The sequence below is a fragment of the Lagenorhynchus albirostris genome, chromosome 15, assembly GCF_949774975.1.
Source record: "Lagenorhynchus albirostris chromosome 15, mLagAlb1.1, whole genome shotgun sequence".
Taxonomy (NCBI): domain Eukaryota; kingdom Metazoa; phylum Chordata; class Mammalia; order Artiodactyla; family Delphinidae; genus Lagenorhynchus; species Lagenorhynchus albirostris.
Window position 1 is genome coordinate 27,838,093 of NC_083109.1, and position 22,945 is coordinate 27,861,037.

The following is a 22,945-nucleotide window of genomic DNA, read 5'->3' on the forward strand; positions in this document are numbered from 1 at the left end:
TTGCCTTCTCTCCCTCACTCAGCTCCAGACACACTGGCCTCTGTAACACCCGTCCAACAGAGCAAGCACACAACCACCTCAGGGCCTTTGCACATGCTGTTCCCTCTGTGTGGATCCTCCCCACTCACACACCATCTACAAGGCTCACTCCCTCATGTCATTTCAGGTCTCTTCCTACCACTTATCACTCCCTGACTTCGTATTACATATTTATCTGTTTATTGCCTTTTAAAATTTACCCTTGGAATGTCAGTGCCATGAAGCAAGGGGCTTTGACTTGCTTTATCTCCATATCTAGCACAATGCTTAGCTTACAGTGGGTGCTCAAAAAAAAGGTGTTCAATGAGTCGATGAAAAGGGGAAGCAGCAAGGGTCAGAGCATAGCGCCCAGTGTCATGCCCGTTACCCAGCTTCCTAGGGCTGAGTCAGTAGCAGGAAGTGGGGATGCATCTTTCCCCGTACAAGAGTTTGCAGGTCCATCAACCAAGCCGGACTTTCTATTTTCTGGCCCCCTCCATCTGTGAAATGGAGCTGAACTGGCCAGTCTCCAAGGGTTCTCCCAGCTCAGATGTTTTGGGATCTGACAAGCTAATGTTCATTTCTTTGACAGGGCAGCTCTCTTTCCCAAGAGCAGGAGAAAACTGGTGTGGTGTGAGACCAGGATCAAATTGCAAAGGTGAACAGCATGTTCTCAGGGCTCAGTGCCTGAAGGCAGAGAGCCGGTGCCCCTCCTCCACTCCCTCTCCATTTGGCACACTTGCTGGCCTCTTGCCACAGTCTCTATCCCTCAGCCCTGGCTCCTTCCCTTCTCCTGTCAGTCTTCCAGGAGGTCCAAAAGGGCAGCTCCCAGGGTCCCTGGGAAGACTGGTGCTTCCAAGAGAGAGGCAGTGACCTTGGCTGGGGGTCAGGTTCCAGCTGCTTCTTCCTTAGTCTCTTCCATCTCAAGTGTCTGCTCCCACACCTTCCTCCCTTGAGTGCTTTAGAAGGGGCATGGTCCATTGTAGTGCAATGTTAAATCCTGAAGGGGGCGCAAGTGGTGTTGATTAGAGCAGTAGTTCTAAACTTGTAGTCCTTGTGGCAGCATTGCCAGTGAGCTTGTGAGAAATGCAAGTTTCTAGGCCCCACTCCAGACCTACTGAATCAGAAATTCTGCGGAGAGGCCCAGCCAGCTGTTGCTCGCTTAAGTGTGAGAACCCGTGGTGCAGAGGTCACAAAGGGGACTTGAGGACCAGGGAGACAAGTACATCCGAGCTTCTCAAGCCTTTGTCCCTTTGGCCCCTTCTTTCCTCCTCTGCACCATCGGCGCCCCACCTCCCCCAGCACACACATGTGCTCCAAGGGCTCCCAGCTAAAAATTAAAGAAAAAAAAATCCTTGACTCCACAGCCCCCTCTATCTGTGTCTCCAGTTTCTCTGCTCCCCCAAACAACAACACTTCTTGAACAAGTTGTCTCCATTTTCACCTCCATTCCCACGCTCACCTTTTCATTTTTTTATTTTTAATAAATAAATAACTAAATTAATTTTGGGGCTGTGGCATGCGGGATCTTTGTTCCCCAACCAGGGATCACCCTTGCCCCCTGCAGTGGAAGCATGGAGTCTTAACCACTGGACCACCAGGAGGTCCCCACCTTTAAAAAAAATTAATAATATTATTATGGTGTACTTCACGCACACACACAAAAGCGTAAAGAATAGTACATTAAAATGTGTGTATTTACCACACTCAAGAAAAAAATACAATCCGTATTGTTGAATCCTGTGCACCCGCCGACCTATCCCCAGCCCCAGGAGCCCCTTCACTCTTTAACGCACCTTGTTATAACCCTCCTTGACAAGCGAGGGTCAGGGGACACTTCTGTGCCCTCAGCTTACTCTCCACCTCAGCAGCAGTCAACCCATATGGCCACTCCCTTTTTCTGGAAGTATTTCCCAGATGTACGCTCCTTGAGTTTTCCTTCTCCCCTCCTCCGTCCTTTGCCCTCCCCTCCCATCACCCCCTCTCTGAGTCCTCCTTTTTCAGGCTTCTTAGGGAGCTCTCATGAGCCCCATCCTGGGCCCTCGTCAAGGGTGTTTACGTTCTCTCCCTACGTCAAGGGTGCTTAATGGGGGACCACAGGGCCTGTGAAGAGAATTTAGGGGGTCCATGAACTTGGATGAGAGAAAAATTACATTTCTGTTCACTAACCTGTAATTAAAATTTGGTATTTCCTTCAATTATGAGCATAGGCCCCAAATCATAGCACTGTTAGTTGATTGTACAACTTCATTACCAATAGAAATCACAAATATTTTCACATCACAGCACCGATGTTACATTATCTTAAAATATGATATTGATCATCACTTCAGAAGGACAGACATTCTCAAACCCACCACTGGATAATGTGACAACTATGGCACAGATTTAATTTTTAATGTTTTGATTATAATCTCATTATCACTGGGTGTTCTTAGGCTTTTATTTTATGCATTTAAAAGTAATATTCTGGGGCTTCCCTGGTGGCGCAGTGGTTGAGGGTCCGCCTGCCAATGCAGGGGACGTGGGTTCGTGCCCCGGTCCGGGAAGATCCCACATGCCGTGGAGCGGCTGGGCCCGTGAGCCATGGCCGCTGAGCCTGCGCGTCCGGAGCCTGTGCTCCACGGCGAGAGAGGCCCCAGCGGTGAGAGGCCCGCGTAATGCAAAAAAAAAAAAAACAAAAAAGTAGTAGTCTGAAAAAGGGTCCATAAACTCCCCCCAGGACCAGATGGCAAAGTGCCCAAGGCCCCAGAGGCATCAGCGTCCTGCCACTCCAGTGGGTTCTAGGATTTCCACATCCCCCTACGTGCTGACTGCGCGGTCTCCATCCCACCCGGATTTCTCCCCTGAATGTCCCACCAGCTTGCCATCACCACCCGGGCTTCCAAAAGCATCTCAGACAGAAGCATCCAACATATAACCCTTGATTCCCTAGCTCCCACAGCACCCCGTCCCTGCCTGTCCACCCCATTCTCCTCCCTCTTTCCCATCACAGTAAATGGCCTCACTCAGTACTTAAGCCCCAAACCCAGACTCCATCCTTGACTCTTTCTGTCACCCACCGCACTCAATCCACTAGCAAGTTCTGGTCACTATGATCCTAATGTGAGTTGCCAATCTGTTCGCTTCCCTGCACCTTGGGCGAGGCTGCCAGCATACCCACAGGTCAGCCTCCCCGCCATGCATCTATCAATACTCTGGGGATTCTAACATGTGGCCCAGCGTGCATTCAGGTGCACAAGGGTAAGCAGAGCTATACTGAGGCTGCTCTCAGACTATCCCATGTGTCACAAGCCTGGTTTAAAATATAGACTCCCAGGCCCTGAGCTTCTGCTCCACACAAACAGCAAGTTTATTCCTGCCATGAGACCTTCTCAAGCCTCTCCCCCAAGAGTCTCATTTGCAGATGGTCAAACTGAGACCCAGAAGAATTGCCGAAGGTCACCAGCTGGTGGGCTGTGTTCCAAGACTCCTCAGGTCTGCAGAGCAGGGTCGCTTGGGATCCTCTCGAGCGATGGGAGCTCCTTAAGCACTCTTATTAGTCCCCTACTTCTCCTGTGGCTTTCAATGGCTGGGTGGGGCGAAGGCCACCCACAGCTGGGGCCCATCACCCAATTTGCCACGCATGCTCATGGGCCCTAGGATGGGTGATCTGGGCACCGTTCAGCCAGCCTGCAGCTCTGGTGACTGATGTCAGCTTGTGTGGTGGGCGCTGGGCCCAGCCTGGGCTCAGGCACCAGCTGGAAGGGTGGAGGAAGGACCCCCATGGAGAAACAGGCCCTGGTGGGATCTGCCACGCCGCCGCCCCCCGCACGCAGGACTGGACCTCCCCATTCTCTGCCACCCTCATGCTGGTAAACTCTCAGGGCTGAGATGGGGGGAATGGGGCTCTGAACTCCCACCGCCCCTCTGGCCTGCAAAGAGGCTGATCTTTGGCCCTTGAGCTACTCCCTCTCCCCTTGGCCCTGGGTTTGACTTCTGGCTCTGCTACGCTCTAGCTGTGGGCCTCTAGCGGGTGAGGGCTACCTTCCTCTGAGCCTCACTTTACCAACCTCTGACACGGGGACAACCTGCTCCTTGTTGGGGAGGGGGCATTTGAAAAGGGCCTTGAAGGAGAGGAAAGGAGTTTTGACAGGCAGGGGCTGGGGGAGGAAGGAGGCTACCTCGGACACACTAGGGACGAGCATGTAGGCACGAGCAGCCTCAGTGGCCAAGGGGATCTGCTCAAGCCAGCTTTGCTCCTGCATTATCTAAATGAAAAAGACTTCAGCTGGTAAATGCATAAACAACTGTGCTCCATTCATGCAATGAACTCTGCTCAGCAATAAAAAGGAATGAATTACTGACGCATGCGACAGCACGGAGGCATCTCCAATTATGCTGCACGAGAAAAGCCAGACTCAAAAGGCTACATACTGTAGGATTCTAGTTATATGACTTTCTGGAAAAGTCAGAATTAGCTGTTGTCAGGCGCTAGGGCCCGGGGGTAGGGATTCACAGCAAAGGGACACAGGGGAAATTTTTGGGGTGCTGGCAATATTCTATATCATGTGATGGTGGTTACACGACTATATACATTTGTCAAAATTCATAGAACTGTACATTAAAAGAGTGAATTTCACTGTATCCACATACTGAGACTATATCTCAATATAAAACACACCTAGCAACACAAGGTTCTATAAAATGTCCCATATAAAAATGTGTTATAATAATAAATGTGTTTCCTCAAGCTGATCCCTCACCCTCTGAGTTTCATTCATGTATTCACTCGGAAATTATTTCTTGAGCATCCCATCTTGGGATGGGAATTAGGGTGAAGCAGGACAGGCCTAACCTTGGCCCCAGGGGAGGAAGGGCAGAGATTAGAGCCTGAGGAAGGAGAAAGGGCTTCAGCAGGGGTCCCTCAGGCACTGGGCCCCAGGCAGGGAGGGATACAGGAGCAGAGACCTGGCGAGCCTGGAGGACATGCAGGGCCCAGTCAGCCCAGCCCCATTTCACATACAGGGAAACTGAGGCCCCAATCAGGAAAGTAACTTGCAGGAAGTTACACACAGGAGCTACTGCCCTGTCTAGCCAGACATATGGACATCTGGAAGGTCAGAGCTTTGATGGTTTTGTGCATGTGTTTCAATTTAAACGCAAATTTTTGTAATTTTAATTTAAAATTTTCTAATGGGTAATATAAGCCCTGCCCTGTTTCCCCTACTCACAGGCCACTGAAGGGGCTTCCAGGTTTCCTCTCAGAGAAACTCTAAGCATGTACCAGCAGTAAGTATGCTTATATCCCCCTGCTTTTAGTCTATAAAAATGTCAGCTCACCATGCTGCACCCTGCGTCTTTTTTCTTAATATAATTTGAAGACTGTTCTAGATTCATCCAGGGAGACTCGTCTTGCTGTTTTAACAGCCTCCCACTGTTTGTTTACAGCTGGGCTGTAGGTTATTTCCAGGCTTTTGCCATCACATCAGGGCTGCTGGGAACATCCTGTCCACTTGTCATTAACTCTCTCGCAAGGCTGCTTGGGGATAAATCCCTTAAACCAGAACTGCCGAGTTTAAGGGTGTGTACACTAGTGATGTGGACAAACTGCCCTGGGCAGAGGCTGTGTCTGTGGTTCCCACACTGCGTCTGGAGGAGGGGCCCTGAGCCAGGGTGTTACCTACTCCAATCCTCCAACACACATCCACACGCCCCTATCTCAGGAACTCCCAGAGCTTCTCCTGTCAGCTCCCTTCTGACTTTCAGGTCTGCCCATAAGTGTCATCTCCTCTGAGCAGCGTTCCCTGGCCACCCCATCAAAGGTAACTGCACCCCAGCCCTACTCCACCTGCCATGACTGTGGTTTCTTCACAGCATGTCACGCATCTGAAATCACTGCAGTCATCTCCTATTTGTCTCTTCCCCCCACAGGAATATCAGCCCCAGGAGCGCAGGGTTGCCCTGTTCATGACCACGCCCTCCGTGCCTCTAACAGTGCCAGGCACATAAGAGGTGCTCAGAAACTATTTGCTAAAAAGAACAAATAGGTCCATTCTATGTAAGGAGCACCGGATTTCCACTGAATCATCGTTTGGCTGCTAGAAATAAGTTTGGACGTCCTAACCCAGCCCCAGCTGCCCATGGAGCCCCGTGAGAGGTATGGCCAGAGGGCCAGAGTGTGGGGAGACCACTGGTTCAAGGACAGGAAGAAAAGGGGAAGAAATGCCGCACAGAGACTGGAGGGCAGGGGGGCAGGAGCTGAGGGAGGCCCACGGCAAGGGAGGGAGCCAGCTTGTGGTATCTGCAGGGGAAATGTTCCAGAAACCTGACACAGTCTCGGGGCCCATTCGTCTGTTCAACACACTCATTCAGAAGTGCCAGGACTCTTGCGGGGCACTGGGGAGAGAGCGGTAACCAGGGCAGGCTGGTTCCTGCTTGAGGAGGGGTTCCAGGTGTGGCCCCAAGGGCTTTACTTAGCCTGTTTAGTCCTTGGTCTCATCGCTCCCATTTCACAGATGAGGAGAAGAAGCACAGAGAAGATGAGCCCGTCCCCCAAGTCTCACAGCTTGGGAGTGGCAGAGGCGGGCTTGGGACCCAGGCCTTCGGGCTCCTGAGACCACAGCCTTCACCACTCCAGGGGGCTGCTTGTAGCAGCCAGACTTCATGGCAGCCCCAATCACCCTCCCAGTACTCATGCCCCAGTGTAGTCAGACTGGCCACTGTGACCAACAGGACACTGGAGAGATGTTGGTGGTGAGCCCGTGGTGACATCGTCACATTGTGGCTTCTGCTTTGCCCCCTCTTGAATCTCTTGCTCGGGGGGAAGCTGGCCCCCATGTCCTGAGGACCCTCAAGCAGCCCTGAGGAGGGACCCATCTGGAGAGGAACAGAGGGCTCCCACCACCAGCTAGTACCACCCTCCCGGCCCTGTACTGGGGCCACCTGAGAGGCTGATCCTCCAGCCTTAGTCAAGCCTTCAGATGACCACAGCCCCGGCTGACATCCGAGTGTAACTACATGGAAAAAAACCCGAGTCGGAACTACCTTGGTAAGGGGTTCCCGATTCCTGACTCTCAGAAACTGTGAGAGATAATAAATGTGGTTACTCTAACTTGCTGAACATCTTAGGGTGATGCATTATGCCACAATAGATGACCGGAACTACTGCACTGCTTTCGCAGAGGTCACAGATGTTAGACCCTCTTTCTCACCGGCCCTGCCCCCTTTGCCTGGCCCATCACATCCTGCCCTACCATCCCCAGGCTTCAGTTTCCTCATTTTCCCAATGGAAGTAACTTTGTGGCTGTGAGCCTGACGGCCAAGGTTGGCCTCTGCCTGGCTCCAGCCCCTCCCGTCCCCTCGGGGCCCACACAGGCCCTGACCCCTTGGCTCAAGGCAGAGGGGGTTGTCTTGTTTTTCCTGAGCCGCCAGGCCCAGACTTCCTAGGCTATTTTCCTCCCTGCAGGAGATTCTGTTGCTTTTCTTCTGGGTCAGGGCTCAGAGTAAGCAGAGTGAGTGGGCAGGGAGCCAGGAGTGGAGAGTGTCAGGGACCAGCGGGCTGTTGAGGAGGAATGCGCTTTTCAACTCTCAGCTCAAGCTGCGATTCCCGGCACAGGCCCGGCTCCGCCAACCTTCCAGCTGGAGCTCTGAGTCCAGTGTGGGCCTGGTGCATGGCGCTGAGAGTCAGGCGCTGGTCCAGTCACAGCTTTGGTGTTTGCTTTCTGAGCCAGTGAGGGAGCTTCTCTGAGCCTCAGTGGCCTCATCAGAAAATGGGGCTCATTGATTCCTCCTTGCAGAGGGGCTGGCGTGGGTGCCTCTGCCACCTGGATGTGGGTGCCTCTCATAAGCTGGGAAGGAGCTGCCAGGGCTCTGGCCTCAGGTTCAGCTATCCCTTTGTGGTTGTCTGTATCTAAACCTTGATCTTGGAAGGATTGTCTACAATGAGGCCAGTGGATGAGGCTTCCTTATTCTCCCAAGTGTAGGAATTGGGAGTTTGATCAAGAGGAAGTGAAGAAGCACATTTCTTGCAGTCACTCACCTCCCTGCCACCTGTGCAGCAGCCCTTACACAGCGTGGGGTGGTGTGTCCATTTTGCTTGGCAAGTGTCTACTTAGTGCTTGTTATGTGCTGGACACTGTTCTAACCTCTGTGTATATTATATCCCATCCTCTGTGGTAGGAGATACTATCAACCCATTTTACAGATGAGGCACATAGAAGTTAAGCAACTTGTCCAAGGACAGACAGCTCATCAAGGGCAAATCCAGGCTGTCTGGGAGTAACTCTCCCAGGCTGCACTTCAAAGCTGGCTTGACTGAAGTGATCATGTGACAGTAACCCCAGCTCCCCTCCCAGCCCCAGCTCCACCTGGGGGAATGGAGTCAAGTGTGTTCTAGATGGAAGGAGGCCTTGCTGGGGTCTCTCCCCATGCAGCAACAGGATTTCCTGCCTGCGCAACTCTGGTGTATAACTCTGATCCCCAGCAGCCTGGAGGAAAGGAGAGATTGCTCCACCCTTGACAAATGAGTAAACTGAGGCCCAGAGAGGCCAAGCATTACCCACAGCTGGTAAGTGAGGATTTGAATCCAATGGCTAAGCTCTTTCCCTCACCCATTCCCCCATCCCCCATCTCTGGTGGGCAAGGCTGATATTGAAGACAGGGTGACAGGGATAGGACCAGGGTCAGGCAAAGAGGGGAGGAGCAGGTCCAGATGTCCATTGCCACTGCCCATCACTGGGGGCAGGACAGAAAGTGGCCACATCAGTTCCCAGCACCCGAAAGCCTCGAGAGCAGGGTCAGGCCCAGGGAGGTTGGGTCTGGGCCCTGATGAACACGCGGGTCTCATCTTGGCCACACTCTGCTGACTCTCTGGGTTACAGCCACACCAAACATTTTTCACTCCTTCAAAATCCTTTTGCTCCATTCCACCGCAGGGGCTTTGCACTTGCCATTCTCTGTGCTTGGAATGTTTTTCCCTTCTCTTCCTTGCCTAGGAACTGCTCATCTACTCTTTAGATCTCAGCTCTGTCCTTCCTCCTGGGGCCGTCCCTCCATCAAGGTTGGGCCCCCTATTATCCACTCCTAGAACAGGTGAGCCCCTCCCTCACAGCATGTATCATGGTTTATCATTGCACATGAGAAATTACTAGGTTAGTGTCTCTTCCTCTGCTCCCAGAGGGGAAAGACCAAGTCTTCCTTGCTTACTGCTGAATCCTCATCCCCTGCACAGTGCCTAGCGTGTAAGCTTGCAGTAAGCATCAATGGAGGGGATGATGAAGTGCATGGAGGAATGAACACTCTACCTGGCAAATTGAGTTCAGAACGGTGCATGTGTGCACGTGTGCAGGCCTGTATTTCTGCACATAATCCCAGAGCTTCGTAACTGTAAGGACGCATGGATTTTTCATAAGGTTTCTGACATGCTTTGTGTCCTGTCACCACAAGATTGTCCCTGCCAATGACCCTGGGGTGAATGTAGTCGAGTCATTCCTCCACCCAGGGTCAGTGTACTCATCTGTAAACTGGGTGGCATGGAGAGGCAGTCAGTGTAGTGATTAAGAGTGTGAGGTCTGGAGCCAGCTTGCCTGGGTTCAAGCCTACCTCCCTTACTTCCTAGATGTGTGAACTCTCTGGGCCTCAGTTTCCCCACAATAAATGGGGATCATAACAGTCCTCACCTTTTAGGGTATCATGAGGTTCAATGAGCCAATGTTTGTAAAACACGTATGATAGTGCCTGGCACAGAGACAGTCCTGTTTGTGGAGTAGCCACAGCAACACATTCACCCTGGAAGAGAGAAGAAGCAATAACAGCATCTCCCTCTTCCCTGCAGGCAGATGCAGCGCCAGGCATGCTCCCAGACCTCCGCATGCACTAGTTATTTGGGCCTCACAGCAAACTCAGGCATGTGCTCACCATTGTCCCCAGTTTACAGATGGAAAAACTGTGACTCAGGCTTTTCCCACACTTGCAGAGCTATAAATCTCACAGATACAAGGTCGAGTGAACAAAAGCAAATTGTAGAAAGAGATAGACAGTGTGACCACTTATACAGGAAACAAATATACATCGGTTAGGGAGGGACCTGGAGTAGGAGGTCATCAACTCAGAATTCACAGTAGCCATCTCTGGTGGGGGAAGGAGGCAGGAGAGGGTGAGGGGCTTAGCTAGGTTGGTAAGGTTTTGTTTCTTAAGCTGGGTTGTGGGGACAAGAAATTTCATCTGATTTTTCTCTCTACCTTTTCATACATCTAAAGCATTTCAGTAAAAATTTCAAATGCATAGAATGAACAGCAAGGAAACTAACCAGGAGATGATCAGGGGATTGGGTGATTTTTTTCCCTCTGCGTCTTCACACACTTCCATATTTCCCAATTTTTGCACACTGAAAATTCGTCAAAAGCTGAGAAAAACAACTAGGCTGCTGGCAAGAGGTAGAGCTGGAGCTGGACCCTAGGTCAGCGTGACCCCGGCCGCTGTATTTACAGCCTCTCCCTAGCTCATCTCTGCGCCTGGGGGACCCATTTACAGTCTCTGCAGAACTTTCATATGGGGGTTCCCCTCAGCTGCTTGGGAGTCACCTTCCATCCTTCAGCCCTACTTGGTAGACCAACGAGTGTTGGACCGGAGTCGGGAGTAAAGGGCCACAGCCTCCGCCAGCATGAGCTTCTGAGGCTCTGTTCCTCTGTCCAAAGGAAGCCGTTTTGCTTTCAGTCAGCTCCTCACCTGCAGACCCCACCAGATCTCTGCATGCTTTACTTCATTTTGTCCTCACCTGAGGTACTTGTTTTCATGCTCCCCACTTGGCAGACGAGGAAACTGAGGCCCAGGGAGGAGAAAAAGGGACCTTCCCAAGATCACACAAGGCGGGACACAGAGAAGTTGGTTGGGCTCCTGTGCTGACGCCAAGAAGGATTGCCCTCCTGTGCCGAGCATCCCAAGCACGTTTTCCACAGCTGGCTTCCCTGGGCTCTGACTCTATGCCGGGCGCTGTCTTCAGCCCTGCGTGTATATTTATTCATTTAATCTCCACGACAACCCGCAAAGTGGTGTCTACTAGTGTCCTTGTTTCACAGACAAGAAAGCTGAGGCACAGACTGGCAAAGTGATTGAGAGCACACACCCAGCAAACAGTAGAGATGTGATTCAAATGGAGCCAGTGGAGCCCCAGGGCCCACGCTCAGTCTCTGTGGGATTCACCCCAGGCCCTGGGCCAAGGATGGAGGTTGTGACAGTGATGACGCCTAGACGGAAGTTCAGGGTTCCCTCAGCTTTCAAGGGCTGCCCCTGATGACTGAGGTGCTCGCTGAATTTACTCCGGCAAAAGAGCCCTAGAGAAGTTCTCTTTGGCTGAGGGCCTCCTGGGAGAAGGGGAAAATCTAGCACCTGTGAGTTTTCCCTCTGATGGCCAAGGACCTCTCTGTTCCCCAGGCCCCAGTTGGGTACCCAGGGACCAGGTCACAATGGACATGTCTTGTTTATTGTGTTGAGAGCGTGGTTTCTGGCATCAGACAGCCTGAGTGTGAACCTGACCTCACCCTTCCTGGTCTTGTGACCTTGGGCAAGTCACCTCACCTCCTGGTGCCTCAGTTTCCTCATCTGTTAATGGGCAAACAATCTTAGGCTCATTGTGAGAATTCAGTGCAATAATTCCCACAAGGCACATAGGACAGTGTCTGGCGCACAGGAAGTGTTCCATAAATGCTGGTCATAACTCCTGTTCTATTTCTTTATCTTACCCTCTCGCTGGGAGGCAGGATTTTAAATTCCACTTTGCAGAGGAACTACTTGATGCAGGTGGCTTCCCCAGGGCCCACAGCTGGTCGGTGGCCCCCCTGGGACATGATCCCTGACTCAGGCTCCATTCCAGACATTTCAGAGCTGACTCTGGGGTTAAGCAAATGCTCAGAGGCCAGAGTGCGGGCAGAGCTTCAGGCTGAGGGGCAGACCTGGGGCCTGTTTTCTCACATTTCCTGCCCAAGGAGTGAAGGGGAAGGGGTCTGTGTGTATCCCAGCCAGGCCAAGCTCTGGGGCCCGGGAGGAGAGAGCCAGAAGCTGCCCGTATGGGATGGCCTGCTCCTCTGGGGAATCCTGCGTGAGGGGCTACACTGCCTCTGCTCCCTGGTCATCCCTACGCCCAGGGCATCTGTGCAATCCATTTCTAGGTTCCCTCCTTGGAACAATAACCCCATTCTTCCAAGAAGGAGATGCTGTTCTCCCCACCCCTTTCCCCAGCCCCAAACACTTTAGAGGAGCCAGCGGTGAGGTTAGGAAATCAAACCTCAAGACATTTTGTTCGGCAACCAAGATTCATTTCTTGTTTGGATAACCGAAGGCTGAAAATGCCAAGAATTTACGGGCAGCCTGGGGAGGCCAGGGCAGCCGGGAGCCCCGGCCAGTTTGGGAGGATTTGGGCTGGGCCAGGACCCCACGCTGAGCTCCCGCTGGATGCACTTTCGATCCTCGTTCAGCCAGGCAAGGCCTCGCGACCGCTGGGCCGAGGGACCGAGTTATTCTGAGGTTTGACGTCAGGGACCTGGAGCGAACAGCAGAGGCTGGGGGGCTCCTGCCCAGCCTCTGACCCTTCCCTGCTTGGCTTTGGGTGCAGAAGGAGAAGAGAAAGAGGCCCCAGCTGAGCCTGGCTGAGGGGTGGGGTGCTAGCCATCGGGCCGGTGTGTCCTGGGTCCTCCAGTGTGGACAGAGCATGTGGACACCGGGGAGGTAGAGGCAGGAGGGATGGATGGCCTAGGGGTGAGGGGAGACCAGAGCAAGAGACTGGGAGAGACTCAGGTAGACGCCAGCCAGACAGGAGAGAGAATAAGAGTGACAGAGGCACCCACGGAGTTAGAGAAAGCGAGTCAGGCCACCGTGAGAGCCCTAGGACAAGAGGCAGACAGACACAGAGACAGAGAGAGGCAGAGACACACAGAGAGATCGGCAGAGAGGGCCAGCGGTTCTCGGTACAGGTAAGAAAGTGGAGGGCTCCACGGTTTCCGGGTTCAGAGTCTGCCCCGCTCTCAGCAGAAGCTTTGCTACCCTCAGGTGCTGGGGGTAGGACGGGAGCCTGGGGACTTGTGTTTCCTCACGCTCCTCATGTGAAGGAACGGGTCTCCTTGGGGGGCACGGGAGAGGGACTTCCTGGCTGGCAGGCCTGGGGCGCTGAGGCCATGACAGGACAAGAGTGGGGCTTTATCGAGCACCTGCTATGGGTAGATGCTTTCTGGACGCTGCCTCTCTCGACCCTACATCAAATGTCAGGAGTAGGACCTTTCACTCTCCATCTTGCGGCTGAGGCTCCCAGAGCTAATCTGAGGTGGACCCAGGAGCCAGGCGCTAACCACTGGTATGCACGGCCCAGCGAGGGAAGCCTGCTCTCCAGCTGGCTCTGTCCCACCCACCCCTGTCCCCCCAGCATTCCTGCTGCAGCTCTTCACCCAGATGAAGTGGTGGAGCAGAGCCAACGTGCATCCCGCTGAGCTGATAGCCGGCTCCAGACGTGAGTCATTGGGCAGCGGTTCCAGGAGGAGGGAAGAGGAAGAGGAGACTAATAGAAGGAAGGGGAGGGGAGGGGTGCCTGGAGGGGAGTGAGGATGGGGGAGAGGGAGCGGGGGTGGGCACCCCCATGCACCCTGAGCACAGGCAGGAGGACACCACAGCAGAGTGCTGAAAGAAGAGTAAGTATTGGGGATTTGGGAATTCTGAGGCAGAAGGGAGCACCCCATTGTCTCAGGTCGGGCTTCCCCCACCTCGTTGACACCCTGCAGAGCTGGAGAAGGAAGCTGGACTTTGGGTCTCGCTGCTGTGCCATTCTGGCAAGTTCCTTCCCCTCTCTGGCCTCAGTTTGCTCGCCTGTGTACTGGGAACAGGGAGAGGGGTTGGGGGCATGGGCTGAGCAGGTATTGGCTATGGCGAGCTTGCAACAGGGAGGCTCTTCCCTGTGCCGTCCCAGCTGAACGAATCTTGCTGAGAGCTCAGTCTGGGAGGCCAGTCCTCCCCAGTCATCCCTGGTCATCCCTGATGGCGATGGTGATGAGAATATTTTGAAACTCATTTTTTTCCTCTTCTGGGAGATTACAGCAGGAGCCAAAAAGAGGCCCTCAAATTTCAAATACTGTGAGATAAGCCCAGACCAAGAGAATACACAAGAGAAGAGCCAGAGGCAGGTCATGGTCACAGAAGGTAGCAAGCACCCCTGACCAGAGGGGGAGAGATGACTGTTCAGGGGCCTTGTGTCTCTGAGCCAGGGGCCACATGTCTCATCTGGGAGAGGAAGAACTCAAGAATTGCAGGATTTGTGTTTCTTTCCAGGGAGAACTCCTAATAGAAGCAGCCAACACTGATTGAGAATTTACTGTGCGCCTGGTGCCGGGCAAAGGACTTCATATACATCACCTCATTAAATATTCATAAAGGTAGATAGTGTTGTCACCACATTTTATAGGTGAGGAAACTGAGGCTCAGAGAGGTGAAGCAACTTGCCTCAAGTCACACAGTCAGAAAGGGGCAGAATGGGTCTCGAATCCCAGAAGCTGGGCTCCAGATCTGGGGCTCTCACATTCCAGGCTATGCTGCTGCCCAGGAGGTGGCAGGATCCAGAGGAAAGCGACTACCAATGGGTCTGACCTTGTGGCAGGCTCCACCGGCACAGGGTGACCTAGCAGTAACCCAAAGACCAAAGGGCAAGAAGGGGGCGCTCAACCCAAGGGTACCCAGGAGATGGCACAACAAACCTCTGCTTGGACCCCAACAGAGACCAGGCAGGATTGGGGACCCCCGAGAATACCAGCATGGACAAGTGACACTCCCTGCCCCAAGGTTGCCTGCCACCCTTGGACTGACTTGACAAGGACTGAGCTTCCCCCACCCAGTGGTGCAGAGCTCCAGATAGAGATGATGTTGAGTGGAGCAACAGCCTACTGCGCTGCTGTATCCCTGCCCAGGTGAGCGACCCCACGTCTTCATATGTTGTAGCCGGGCAGCAGGCTGTGAGTGGTCTCACTGGTCCTCCCAGCCACCCCTTAACATACTGGTCTTCTCTCCACTTTGCAGAAGGGAAAACTGAGCCTTGCTTATCAACCGCCACGTGGCAAGTAAGTGCTGGGGCCGGGATGTGAACTCAGGTCCACCTGATTCCCACGTCAGTACTCTTTAGCCCCATGGTGCTCCATGGTGACCCCTGCCTGGGATTATCAGGCTACGTGGACAGATACCTGGAGAGGACACTCCACTGCCAGATAAAGAGGCGAGGGACCTCCTAACCTGAAAACCATTGGTTTAAATCCATCATTTGGCTCAGCCAATGTTATCCAAGCACTAGACACCCAGGGGAGTCAAAGATGGATGAGAAGGTGAGACCTGGGGGAGAAAAAGCAGGTGGGAGGTGAGAGAAGTGTTCACAGGAGAGGTGACAAGGCCTGAGCCAGGGCAGTGGCCAGGAAGACAGGAGGATGGCCTGAGAAACTGAGGCAACAGGATGGTTGGGACCTGCTGCCTGGGGGTGAGTTGGGGGTGAAGGACTCCCCAGGGCCATAGATGACCTACTGGCTGGGTGGTAATGTCTTCAACAGGACAGGTGGGCAGGGGAAGGAAGAGCTGAGTTTCAGGCAGCTTTGGAGTTGAGATACTGTGAGCCCTCGGAGAGGAGATCAGGAGCCCATCAGATGTTGGTTTGGTGTCACTGGGGGGCAGGTTGGAGACGGTGCTGCTGGAAGTGACAGGGGCAGCCCTGTGGGTTGTGCCACGAAGTGTGAGAGGAAGCAAAGAATGGAGACTGTGTCCTAGGAAACACCAACATTTCAGGGTGGGGAAAGGAGCAGGAGTGGCCGGAGGGATTGGAGGATGCTTGTGCGTCCACGCATTCATCCATTCAACAGACATGTATTGAGCACCCACTATGTGCCAGGCACTGTTCTAGGCCCTGGGAACCCAGTAGTGAACAAAACAGACATGGCTCCTCCCTTCTTGGGGCTCACAGACCAAAAGGAATGCTTTTAAGAATAGGTGGTGGTAGGTGTTAAGGGAGAAAACCAAAGCTGAGTAAAGGGATAGAGAGTGGCAGAAGGATTGTGGCTATTTTAAATGGGGTGGACAGGCAGGGCCTTTCTGAGGAGGTGGCATTTAAGCACTAGACCCGAGGTGGGTCAGGAGTGAGCCACAGAAGTGTCTGGGTGAGGGGTGTTCCAGGCTGTAAGGATTTTTGTTCAATAAGAGAATAACTAAAGAGAATGGGAGTCCCAGGAGGGTTTTGAGGAGAGGATCTAGCTTAGGTTTTAACGGGACCCCTCTGTCTGCTGAGTGCAGAATGAACTATGGGGGTCAGGGTGGAAATGGAGCCCAGGGCAGCGGCCATGACGACCATACAGGTAGGAGATGGAGGTGGCTGGTCCTGGGTGGAGGTAGGGAAAGTAGTCGGAGTAGCAGCTGAGGACTGGTTGATGGAGACTGTTTCTAGAAGGATGATATTGGTCAGCAATATTAAATTTGCCAAGAAGTCAAGTAAGATGAAGACTGAGCTGTGGCCATTGGAAGTGGGAAGTGGGAAGTGGGAAGTGGGAGGCTGCTTAGGGAAAGGAGAGAGTGGAGGAGGAAGTGGAGGCAGAGCTTGTGGATTTCTGAGAGACAGGCCAGACGTCAGAGGGTGTGGGGGTTGGAGAAGGGGCTTGTTCTCCTTCCTCCTCATTCTCTGCTTTCTCTTTCTTTTTTAACATAGGAGATACTTGGATGCAATTAAAGACTGAGGGGATGGAACAGCAGAGAGGGAGGTGGTGTTAGAGACACAGGAGGGCATGGTTGGTTTGAGGAGGTTGAGGGGCTGCAAGGGATGGAACCCACAGGTAGGGAAGAGTGGCCTTGGCTCATGGAGGAACACTTCCCTCTGAGCCAGAGAAAGGCCCTGGGGACTGGTGGGTGCATGGGTGAATCTGCAAGTGTGGGGCAGGCCCCATTTCTCTTTGAAGTAGGAGGTCCATGGTCTGGTGAGATGATGGACAGAGGGTGAAGATGGAGGCCTGAGGAGGAGGTGAGGTTTGGCACGACCCTTATGGGACTGGAAACAGCTGCCTGAAGAGACACACACAGATTTCAAGGCAGCATGGAGCCCCCTGGGTTGGACTCTGGTGTATGAGGCCAAGAGCTCCCTTGAAGGGGAAGCCAGGGGTGGGATGGTGGCAGCTGGAAGCGCTGCAGGGCAGGAGGGGTGGAGGGCAAAAAGGCAGGGACTATGGGAAGATGGTGAGTGGGGGGCTAGGGAGATAGATGGCCAGGGCAGGAATGAAACAGGAGGTTAAGTGTGTATTCGAGTGTGTGCACAAATCAGCTTGACTAGATACATATAGAGCAACCTCTCCACCTGGGGGATGGACCAACCCAGGGTATGCAGAAGGCAATCCTTTGGAAAACAGGAGGAAACCACCAGAACTTCAGTTTACATGATGTCATATCTTATCTTCTTCTTCTTTTTTTTTTTTTTTTTTTGCGGTACGCGGGCCTCTCACTGTTGTGGCCTTTCCCGTTGTGGAGCACAGGCTCCGGACGCGCAGGCCCAGCGGCCATGGCCCACGGGCCCAGCCGCTCTGCGGCATCCTCCCAGACCGGGGCACGAACCCGCGTCCCCTGCATCGGCAGGCGGACTCTCAACCACTGTGCCACCGGGGAAGCCCCATATCTTATCTTCTTAAAGTTCCATTTTCATTTGTCTCATACCGTGTACATATTACATTAATATGGGTGCACGTGCATAAATTCTAAATAAATATGCGTGCACTGGGGGAGCGAAGCATTGTTTGCTGATCGGGCAAATGATCTGAAAAATTTGGAAACCATGGGTAAGGAGGGACTGCTCCCCATCTTGGACACCACAGGATGCCTTTTCTGCCCCCACCCCACCCAGGGCCAAACTGCCTCGTTCACCTCTGTACTTCAGTGTCTTGCCTGGGGCCTGGCACATGGCGGGTGCTCAGAGTGTCTGCTGAAAGTATGAGGACAGGAAACCCTAGAGTGGCCCTGGCCTTGGGCCAAAATGGCAGTGGAGTCCTCAACTCCTTGATCTCTGCCACGCCATATTCAATTCATCAGCAGAGCCCATTCGCGCCCTCTTCAGAATATACTAGAACCTGACGGCCACACCCCCTCCCCCAGCTCTGTTCTGCTCCACACCTCCATCACTTCTTGCCTGGTGGCTGCAGTGGTCTCTTCTTTGGGCTCCCAGCATTGAATCTTCTCCTACAGTCTATTCTGTTAAAACTAAATCAGGTGTTTCTCACCTGCTCAAAACCCTGCAATGGCTCCCGTGATGCTCAGAGAAAGAGCCAAAATTCTTCCCAGTGGACTCCAAGGCCCAACATGGTCTGCCCTCCCCTCATCTCTCGGATTTTGCACCCCTCTGTCCTCCTCCTTTCTGCTCCAGCCACACTGGCCACCCTGCTGTTCCCCAGGTAACCCAGCTACATTCCCACCACACAGCCTTTGTACTTACTGATCCCTTTGCCAGGAATGCCCTCCCACCAGATACCTTCCTGGGTTGCCTCATCACTTTGCTTGTTCTCTGGGCTCAAACGTCACCTCCTCCGAGAAGTCCTCTCAGATTATCTGACCTCAAATAGTCACCTCTGGTCATTCCTTGCCTTTTTCCCTTTTTCATTTTGCTTCACCATCTGACAGAATAGATATTTATTGTTCATCTCTTTATTGCCTCTTTCTTCCACTAGTCCAGACAGGGATGTACGGTTCTGTTTACTGTTGTATCCCCAGCGCCTAGGATGGGCCTGGCCCTTAATCGGATGAATGAATGAATGACAGTTAGGGAGTCAGGTTTCCAGCTCTGACTCCGCCCAGTCTTGCTGTGTGGCCTCAGGCTCCTCTCTTTCTGGGCCTCATCATCCCAACCCGTACAATTCGGAGACAAAGGACCTATCAGCCTGGCCATCTGTGTCCAGGGCAGGCCTCTGGGGTAGATGTTTCACCTGCTGCTCGCTGCGCACCACCCTCCTGCAGGCCCAACCCTTACCTTCTGCAGCCACTGTGTGTTGTTCTCTAGCATTTTTTCCAGCTGTCGTACCCGCTGGGTCGGCCAGTCCCCTAGGTTCAGTGCGGCTGCCGGGGAGTCCCTCTGGAGGCTGTTGGAGCCCCCGAAGGCCTCGGGCTCCGGTGGGCAGGGCTCAGGCTCGGGCAGCACGAAGGTGTAGCTGCACTGGCCATGCTGGACTCGGTGTGCCCGGCGGCGCCCGCTGGCCTCCTGCCCCCTCCGCTGGGCCACAGTCGTGGTGGCCACAATGAGAAGGAGGCCACTCAGCAGCATGGCTGGCCGAGAAGGCATCCAGAGATGTGATGGCGAGGGGTGTCAGGTCAGAGCCCAGGGGCCGTGCCTGTCCACCGCCTGTCTCCCTGCCCAGTTTGCACCCACCGTGGCCAACAGTGGCCAGTCCCGCCTGCACAGCCGCTGCAGCTGCAAAGCCCTGTTTGGCCACGCTCCGTCCAGGCGGCTATTTATACTTGCTCCAAATACCACAGCTGCTCTGCTTCCTCCCACCGCCTCAGGCTCCCGCCCCAGACACCCCCTCACCTCTCTTCTTCCCCCTTTCCCTTCCTGCCTCCTCACTCTTGTCCGCACACTGCCGTGTCCCTGCACTGGCTTGCCTGCCTCGCCCCTGAGTCCTTGGATTATCCAGGGGAGGCCTGGCCTCCCTGCCTGAGCGGAGGAAAGAAAACAACGCACACACAAACCCCCAAGCTGCCCGCTTTGGAAAACCAGAGGCAACTGAATTCTCTCTTCCTGTCTCTGTCTCTCTGTGTCTCTCTCTCCAACCTCCCCCCACAGGGAGGCTGGGATCTCAAATTTCAGCCCCCAACGCCTTCCCCTTCTCTCCCCCTCCACCTTCCCCCCTTTGATTCCCAGTTAGCCTCGGAACACAGTGAAGTGACCTTACAGGGAGCAAAGGGGAGGGGGGCAGGTGGGTGAGGCTGGGGAGGAGGCAGCCAGTTCAATCTGTTTCTAGAGACAGAGAACATCCTTGCAAAGCCAGGGAAGTGGGCGCCCCAGCCTGAGCGGCTGCCATCCTCCTTTCTCCCTCAGGACCTGGAGGGACATTGGGCCTTAAGGTGGCCCTGGCTCCGTTGCTGTGACAGTAATGAGAGATTGTCCTGTCTTGGGGCAGTAGATTTTGGGGAGAAGAGCTTGGGGTGCAGCAGTGCCCGAGTTAGCGGCAGCTGGCTCTAAATCCTCCTGTCCCAACTACTGGCCCTGAGACCCTGGGTGGGCAACTTCACCTCTCTCGGCTTCCATACCCTGGTGTGTAAGCTGGGTAAACCCCATCTCTTGCATGAGGAATGTATATGAGTTCTGCGCGTGGGGACTGAGGAATTTTTGATTTACTTGTTAACTCGTTTACTGATTCAAATCCTGGCTCCACCACTTATCAGCTGTGTGACTTCGGGCAAGTCGCTTAACCTCTCTGTGCTTCCATTTCCTCTTGGTGAACAGAGAGAAATAATACCATGCACTTCACAGGGTGTGAAAATTGAGTTACAGCAATGCTGGCACAAGGTGAGCGCTAAATAAATGTTTTTGGTTGTTGTTGTCATCAGTGTCACAGTTATTATGTACCTCCCCTCCCCCACCCTGCTGGAATGTAAACACCACAGGGGCAAGGATTTGTCCTTGGGGGACCTGGTTGCTGGACAGAAGGTGCCCAGGAGTTGGTTGGGCCCTTCCTGTGTGGGCTGCCTTCTGGCTTTCTCTGCTTGTTTTCCCAGAGTGGGGGCTTATCCGGCTGTTTGGTATTGTGTTTTTCCCTTTGTCTTCCCAAATCCTGATGGCGTTTTGAAGTGGGCAGGCTGCTTGGGACAGCAGCAAAGTAGGGGCTCATCCGGGGGACTGAGAACATGAAACCAGGTGTGTGAGGCTTTGGCAGGAAAAGGAAAGGCAGCTGGTCATCAGCCACCAGCATTCACGGAGCCCTGCTTGCCCACCTCTGCCTCCACTGTCTCCACTGTAAAGGGGGTCACACCACCTCTGCCCTTGCAAGAAAGAAGAATGTTAATGTAAGTCACGAGTTTATCACAGTGCTGGGCGCAGATGAGCCCAGAGTAAGGGCAGCTAGCGTTAAGATTGTGTAGGTTGAGCCTCGAGATAATCTCAGTAAGGCCAGCATTATTATCGTCCCCATTTTACAGAGGAGAAAACTGAAACCCAGAGAAGGAAAGTGAATTGTCCAAAGTCACACAGCCTGGAGGGGCTTGACCCGGAAGTGGCAAAGGTGGGCAGGCTCAACAGCCATGCTGGCCCCAGAGCCCATCCCACTTCCTCCCACATACCTGTCAAGGCAGTGTGTGAGGACGCCTGCCCCTCGGCCTCAGCCTCTTCATCTGTGCACTGGAGGGAGCATTAACACCTCCTCGTGGGCACCAATATGACAAGGGAAGCTCCTGGCACAGGCAATGCATTTAATCCTATTGATTGAAAGAAAGAATGAATGTTAATTTCTACCACCCCCTAGGGCTTAATTAAATAGACATGGGCCCCATAATTGCACTAACACAGAATGCCTCTCTGCACAGAAGAGCAAATAGGATTGTCTGTTCACAGGAGAGATGCCGGTAGAATCAAAAGAACAGTTCTGGAAAGCCTGGGAGATGGCCCTGCCAACCTCTGCACCTTCATTGTAGCACCTCCTTCTCACCTCAGGACCTTTGCATATGCTGCTTTCTCTGTCCAGAACACTGCTGTCCACATGCCCTCACCCCCACCTTTCATCAGTGTTCCAGTTACTGTGGCTGCCAGAAAATGACCCCAACACTTAGTGGTTTAAAACAAAAATAACCATGTAGTATCTCTCAGGGTTTCTGTGGGTCAGGAATTCAGGAGCAGCTCAGCTGGACAGTCTGTTCCATTCTCTCATGAAGTTGAAATCAGATGGTGGCTACAAAGGCACATGTCCTCAGAGAGCCAGGTGGAAGTTACATCGCCTTTTACGACCTAGCCGCGCAAGGCATTCAGAGGAAGCTCTGCCTTCTGCTATTGGATGGGGTCTGCCCAGGTTCAAGGCAGGAATGTAGACACCATCCCTTGATGGAGGAGTGTCATCGTCACAAGAGGAGCTTGCAGGATGGGAAGTGCGTTAGGGTAGCCGCCTCTGGGAAATGCTACAGGCCGGAGAACTGACACATGATTACACGGCCCCCTCAGCCCTGTTCAAACCAGACCCGCCCCTCTTGGAGCCCTACCCCTTTATCTTAACCCTCCTCAAGGTGCTCAGAGGTTAATTACTTGTGTAATTAGTTATCTCCCTCTGTTCCCAGCATTTGATATACAGTATGTTCTCAGTAAATAAATATCTGTCAGATGAATGAATGAATGAGTGAGTGAATGAATGCTTGAGCCAGGCTCTCTCTGTCGGACTGATGAGGGGCAGGAGGTGGGATGCCGTGGAGCTGCCATGGGGCTGTGGCACCAGGGCAAGTCCCAGCTGGCACAACGCTGGGAGGCCTCGGGCAGGTCACCATTTGGGGCCAAAGCTACCTCCTCCTCAGTCGGAGGGCGGAGGGCGTAAACAGGCTCCACCAGGTCTCCTGAGATCTCGCAGAGGAGAGCTCTAGGGAAAGTTTACAAACTGTCAGGTCGCTGAGAATCTTTGAACACAGGGCCTCAGGACCAGTGTCGGAGGTAGTCTGGGCATAGGTCTAGCCAGGAGACGGAGGTTTTACGAAGTGGCCTCTTGGCATTCTGGGAAATGGGAACCAGCCAGTCCCACGAGAAGCAGCAAGTGCCCAGGGGGCAGCAGGCAGGGGGAGCTGGTGCCCAGACCCAGAGAGGAAACGGGAAAGATGCCATCTGGGGTCGGTTAGCGAGCTCAGGGAGCCTAGAGGCAACACTGAACTTTGGACCTGAAGGGTCTTTGGTAACCAGCGTGCTCTGTGCTGTGGACTCCTGGCCCCGAATTCCCTCCTGAGC

The 22,945-nt window shown here is 53.5% G+C and overlaps 1 protein-coding gene and 1 long non-coding RNA gene across 2 annotated transcripts in view; one reads left to right on the top strand and one right to left on the bottom strand.

The window, feature by feature from the left end:
* The window catches only part of ANGPT4 (angiopoietin 4), a 47,860-nt gene extending 28,322 nt beyond the window's left edge, over positions 1 to 19,538 (bottom strand). Inside the window, exon 1 of the mRNA XM_060124399.1 lies at positions 19,004 to 19,538. Within this exon, the coding sequence (XP_059980382.1) occupies positions 19,004 to 19,312 (309 nt within the window). The 5' untranslated portion in view covers positions 19,313 to 19,538. The remainder of the gene's footprint in view (positions 1 to 19,003) is intronic.
* On the top strand, positions 12,471 to 17,426 carry LOC132506023 (uncharacterized). The gene is made up of 4 exons (XR_009535677.1): positions 12,471 to 12,965; positions 13,412 to 13,495; positions 14,750 to 14,939; positions 15,049 to 17,426. It is a non-coding gene; the product is annotated as an uncharacterized LOC132506023 (long non-coding RNA).
* Positions 19,539 to 22,945: the final 3,407 nt, after the last annotated feature.